The following is a 6,201-nucleotide window of genomic DNA, read 5'->3' on the forward strand; positions in this document are numbered from 1 at the left end:
AAAAAAAAAAAAAAAAAAAAAAAATCGACACATAAAAAAATCAGTTGAATTTCTTTTTTATTTTTCTACCCTTTCAATTTCTTTACCCAACTAAGGAATCCATTTTTTTTTAATTTTTATTTTTAAAAAATCAGTTGAATTTCTATACATTTGCAATAAACTATCTGAAAAGAAAATTAGTAAAACAATTTTAATTATAAAAGCATCAAAAGGAATAAAACACTGAAAAATAAATTTATCCAAAAGTCCAAAGACCTGTACACTGAAAGCTACAAAACATTGCTAAAACAAATTTTGGGCTGGGCGCCGTGGCTCACGCCTATAATCCCAGCACTTTGGGAGGCCAAGGCAGGAGGATCACAAGTCAGGAGTTTGAGACCAGCGACCAATATGGTGAAACCCTGTCTCTACTAAGAATACAAAAATTAGCCATGCGTGGTGGTATGCACCTGTAATCGTAGCTACTCAGGAGGCTGAGGCAGGGGAATGGCTTGAACCCAGGAGGTGGAGGATGCAATGAGCCAAGACTGCATCATCCCACTTCAGCCCGGGCAACAGAACAAGACTCCACCTTAAAAAAAAAAAAAAAAATTATAGAAGACATAAATAAAGCTATCCAATGCTCATGGATTCCAAGACTTACTATTGTTATGCTAGAATACTACTCAAATCAATCTACAGAGTCAATGTAAGCCCTATCTAATTTCTAGCAAGCTTTCACACAAAAACAGAAAAATGCATTCTAAAATTCATTTGGAATTTCTAGGGACCTCTAACACCAAAACAATCTTGAAAAAGAATAAAGTTGAAGGATGCACAATTCCTGATTTCAAAACTTCCTACAAAACTATAGTAATCAAAAGAGCATGGTACTGGGAAAGGACAGAGACACAGGCATGTGAAATAGAACAGAGAGTCTAGAAATAAATGCTTATCTATATGGTCAAATGATTTTTTACAACAGTGCCAAGATCATTCAATAGAGAAAAGAGTCATTCAAAACACACTCTTCTTAGAATTAGGTATCTGCTTGCAAAGAATAAAATTGAACCATCACTTTTTTTCATGTATGAAGGCCAACTCAAATTTAATCAAAGACCTAAACTTAAAAGCTAAAAGTAGGACAGGTGCAGCAGCTCACGCCTGTAATCCTAGCACTTTGGGAGACTAAGGCAGGCAGATCACTTGAGATCAGGAGTTCAAGCCTAGCCAACATGGTGAAACCCCATCCCTACTAAAAATACAACAATTGGCCGGGCGCGGTGGCTCAAGCCTGTAATCCCAGCACTTTGGGAGGCTGAGGCGGGTGGATCACGAGGTCAAGAGATCGAGACCATCCTGGTCAACATGGTGAAACCTCGTCTCTACTAAAAATACAAAAAAAAATTAGCTGGGCATGGTGGCACGTGCCTGTAATCCCAGCGACTCAGGAGGCTGAGGCAGGAGAATTGCCTGAACCCAGGAGGCGGAGGTTGCGGTGAGCCGAGACCGCGCCATTGCACTCCAGCCTGGGTAACATGAGAGAAACTCCGTCTCAAGGAAAAAAAAAAAAAAAAAAATACAACAATTAGCCTGGTGTGGTGGCGTGTGCCTGTAATCCCAGCTACATGGGAGGCTGAGGCAGAAGAATAACTTGTACCAAGGGGTCGGAGGTAGCAGTGAGCCGAGATCGCACCCGTGCACTCCAGCCTGGGGACAAGGCGAGATGCCATCTCAAAAAAAAAAAAAAAAAAGGAAAAGAATGAAAGAAGCTTATGAAGATAAGTGTTTCCATAAGTTCTGTGAGTCACAATAGCAAGTTAATCAAACCCAAAGAAAGCACAGGAACTCCAACTTGAAACCGGTGGGTTATAATTTCCAGAGGCCCAGGCTTACCACTGATACCTGAATGGTAGGGAGTGGAGGGCAAGGAGGGAGGGATGTGGGGACCGAGCCATCAACCTGTGGGCTCTGCAGCTATCTCCACGTAGGTAATGTCAAAACTGAATTGGAAGACACCTAGTTGCTGTCCACTGCAGAATAACCTGCTTGCCTTTTGGAAGGAAGAAAACCCACACTTTTGGTCAAAAAGTCTTCTGTGTTGATTGTTGTTACCAAGAGAACAGAAAAAGCCCTTTGAGTGTGTTCTTTTCACAAAGAATTACTATTTCCATAATGATCATTTAGTACACAAAAAATCATCTTGAGTACTTCTAGGTACAAAACGCTGTCACACAGAAATTTAGCATTCATCTGCCAAGTTCACATAACAGGAAACAAACTTATCCATCGTCACAAATTCTCCAACCTACAAAGGAGAAGAACTGAGATTATGCTACATCTTTGTAATTCACCAGTATACTCCACCACACTTACTTATGGAAAACAACTCAATTTTTCTGTAGCAAAAATGGAAGAGAGTTTTTTCCCCTATGTCTTTTCTGCAGTAGTATTTTCATGCTAAGACCCGGAATTCCATTTGAAATCACCCAATAGAAAAAGGAGCTGAGAAGCTTACTATGCAGGCTCTGGGAAGAAAAATAAGAATTTTTATAAGGAAATACAAGACCAGACTTTTTTTTTCTCTAAAACCTACCTTTGGCTGGGCATGGTGCTCATGACTGTAATCCCCGTACTTTGTAAGGCTGAGGTGGGGGAATCACGAGGTCAGGAGTTCAAGACCAGCCTGACCAACATGGTGAAACCCCGTCTCTACTAAAAATGCAAAAATTAGCTGGGTGTGGTGGCGCACGCCTGTAATCCCAGCTACTCAGGAGGTTGAGGCAGGTGAATTGCCTGAACCTGGAAGGCGGAGGTTGCAATGAGCCGAGATCATGCCACAGCACTCCAGCCTGGGCAACAGAATAAGACTCCATCTCGGAAAACAAAACAAAACAAACAAAAAAAAACTACCTTTTCCTGGCATGTTTTGAAATACCTTATCTTCTCCATCAACCTCTAATGATGCAGTGCATTTTACAGTTATTAAAAAACTGAAGCTGAAATGAGTACCAATTTTTTCTCAAGGTGATAACTGCAGAGGGGGCAGTGCTGAGCTGAAACACAAGTCTGACTCAAGTGTCAGGTCAGATCATCCTATCACTTGGGACATCCCCTCACCTCCAAGCTGCTCCCTGAAGTGCTCAGTGACCAACCTCCCAGAAGACGCGAAACTATGTGCTTTTCAAGTTCTTGCAACACTGCAATGGGAATGGTTTTCTCCTTTCTAGACTAGAGAATCCAGAGGACAGAAATTCTTTCTTTTTTTTTTTTTTCCTTTTGGTTTTGTTTTTGGTTTTGTTTTTGAGACACAGTCTTGCTCTGCCACCCAGGCTAGAGTGCAATGGTGCGATCTCGGCTCACCGCAACCTCCGCCTCCAGGGTTCTAGCAATTCTCCTGCTTCAGAGTCTCGCTCTGTTGCCCAAGCTGGCGTGCAATGGCGTGATCTTGGCTTGCTGCAACCTCTGCCTCCTGGGTTCTAGCAATTCTCCTGCTTCAGCCTCCTGAGTCGCTGGGATTACAGGCACACACCACCACGCCCGGATAATTTTAGGATATTTAGTAGAGAGAGGGTTTCACCATGTTGGCCAGGCTGGTCTCGAACCTCTGACCTCAGGTGATCTGCCCACATCAGCCTCCCAAAATGCTAGGATTACAGGACAGAAATATTTTCTGTTTGGTCTCCTCCATACCAGAATTGAATTGGCTGACTCACCATGTGTGCACAAGGAATGGAAATGGGTTGGAGAACAGAAGGTGTGTCCCAGGGATTAGTTATTTACAATAATGATATAGGAGAATGCTCCCACCCCAGAGCATCCAGCTGCTCCCTTGGGAGGCCTCACCCCCACACCTCAGGCTGTCCTTTGGGAGGAGTGTCCCAGGGGCTGATATTCACTAGACTCCCCACGAAAGACTTGACAGCTGTGGGTATCTTGCGCCAGCCCCAGGCAGTCCTGAAACCCAGGACCAGGAAAAGGCAGAGTGGGCTGAGTTCACATCACTGTAAAGTTTCCAAAGAAGAATCTCAACACAAGAAATTCTCAGAAGGGATCTGTGCCTAGGGCAGATAGAAAGAGACACAAAGCTTGTTTACAGCAGGGTGTCACGTGGTTGTTCTCTGAAATGTTCACAAATACATTTTTTTTTTTTTTTTAGACTATCTCACTCTGTCTCCCAGGCTGGAGTGCAGTGGTGCCACCTTGGCTCACCGAAACCTCTGCCTCCCAGGTTCAAGTGGTTCTCCTGCCTCAATCTCCTGAGTAATTGCAACTACTCAGGCACATGCTGCCACGCCTGGCTAATTTTTTGTATTTTTAGTAGAGACGGGGTTTCATCGTGTTAGCCAGGATGGTCTCGATATCCTGACCTCGTGATCAACCTGCCTCCACCTCCCAAAGTGCTGGGATTACAAGGCGAGAGCAAATCTTTTAAAATATTTTTAAAAGGGCCACAGGTCAGGCACGGTGGCTCACACCTGGAATCCCAGCACTTTGGGAGGCCGAGGCAGGCAGATCACGAGTTCAGGAGTTCGAGACCAGCCTGGCCAACTGGTGAAACTCTGTCTCAACTAAAAATAAAAATTAACCAGGCGTGGTGGAGGGCGCCTGTAATCCCAGCTACTTGGGAGGTTGAGGCAGGAGAATCGCTTGAACTCGGGAGGCAGAGGGTTGAAGTGAGCTGAGACTGGGAAATTACACTCCAACCTGAGCGACAGAGCGAGACTTTGTCTCAAAAAAAAAATTGTCCTCTGAAAAAATAAATAACAATTAAAATACTGCCTGTATTTGAAATAGCCTGGATGAAGAGGTGATTTTGTTGTGAACTGAATAAAGGAAATCAGTGTTATGAAATGCAGAGAAGGATCAGGAAATCCCAAGATTTGCCGCCGGCCTTAGCAGAAGGTAGCCTAGGGACCACAGAAGTGAATTTGAGACCCTGCTTCGCATATATTTGAAAAACTCAGATAAAATCGGAAGCCCCTGATGAGAAAGGAGGAACTGCGGATCCCGCAGCCTACCGCTCTTCTCACACGAACCCCACACTGGAGGAAGGATTCCCCCATGACTCTCCTGTGGTTCCCGCACAATCTGGAGAGCTGCGGGGCGGCGGGCGCGGAGCGGCCTAGACAGGGCGCCGGGGCCGCACGCGTCCCACAGGGACGGGACAGAACGGTTCAGGGTCCCGGCTGCCGACCCAGCCACACCCTGAGGCCTGAGGGGAACCAGGGTCGAGCTGCGCCAGGGGGAGTTGAGTCAGAGACCCCGGAGTCACCCACGAGGAGGTGCGGGTTCCGCCACAGCAGATTCCTGCCGGTTCCAGGCAGCCCCACCCCCTTCTCGGGACTCTCGCTCCCGTACACTCACCATTTCCTGGCTTCCAGGTGTCCCAGGGTCCCCTACGGCTCCTGCTGCCAGTACGGGTCCCAGTGTGACAGAGGATGCTACAGACACGTCTGCAGGTGTCTTTCAGCTACAGAGTAGAAGCCGCGCTTCGTGGGCTGAAGATACCCGCACCCTCTTCCCCACAGCGCGCCTGATCCACAGTTCTCACGACCCCGCCCCATGACCCTGATTGGATAGGGCTATGGGTCCCGCCCCCTGGAGACTGAATGACAGAAGGGATCTCACTGTGCTGAGTGGAGCCCGATGAAAAGGTTCCAGACACAGCTCTTGGCTGGCGGGCTTCCTTCCACCGCAGTGACCACACCCCTCCTGGAGAGAAACTTGCACTTAAGCAGAATTTCGTATTCTACTCAATGTCACTTCCTGCTTCTTTCTCCTGGACTGGGGATCACAAGTGTGTGCAGGGAATCCCAGACTCACTGACCAGTGGCGCCATCTCCTGGCCTCAAAGCAGGAGGGCGGCCCAGGCCACAGGGGCCACACTGCAACATGACGGGGAGCCTGATGTCCTCCAGGAATCTGGCAAGAGGGTGCTGGTGACAAGGCCAAGCCTTTCTCCCACCTGATCTCTCAATCTGCTTATTTGCAAGAAAATAGGGCCGGGGATGGTGGCTCACGCCTGTAATCCCAGCACTTTGAGAGCCGAGGCCCGCGAATCATCAGATCAGGAAATCAAGACCACCCTGGCCAATATGGTGAAACCCGGTCTCTGTTAAAAATACAAAAACTAGCTGACATGATGACGCGTGCCTGGAGTCCCACCTACTCAGGAGCGTGAGGCAGGAGAATCCCTTGAACCCAGGAGGCGGAGGTTGC

General features: G+C 47.0%; 1 protein-coding gene across 2 annotated transcripts in view; it reads right to left on the bottom strand.

The window, feature by feature from the left end:
• The window catches only part of LOC116532510 (zinc finger protein 627-like), a 32,790-nt gene extending 27,304 nt beyond the window's left edge, over positions 1 to 5,486 (bottom strand). For both annotated transcript variants that reach the window (XM_032251675.1, XM_032251672.1), the window contains exon 1: positions 5,347 to 5,486. Coding sequence is in view for 1 of the 2 variants with exons in the window: in XM_032251672.1 (XP_032107563.1) it covers positions 5,347 to 5,349 (3 nt within the window). In the remaining variant the exon portion in view is untranslated. The remainder of the gene's footprint in view (positions 1 to 5,346) is intronic.
• Between the last annotated feature and the right edge of the window lie 715 nt (positions 5,487 to 6,201).

The sequence above is a fragment of the Sapajus apella genome, unplaced genomic scaffold (genome assembly GCF_009761245.1).
Source record: "Sapajus apella isolate SASKATOON/1434 unplaced genomic scaffold, GSC_monkey_1.0 scaffold77, whole genome shotgun sequence".
In the NCBI taxonomy this organism is placed as follows: Eukaryota; Metazoa; Chordata; class Mammalia; order Primates; family Cebidae; genus Sapajus; species Sapajus apella.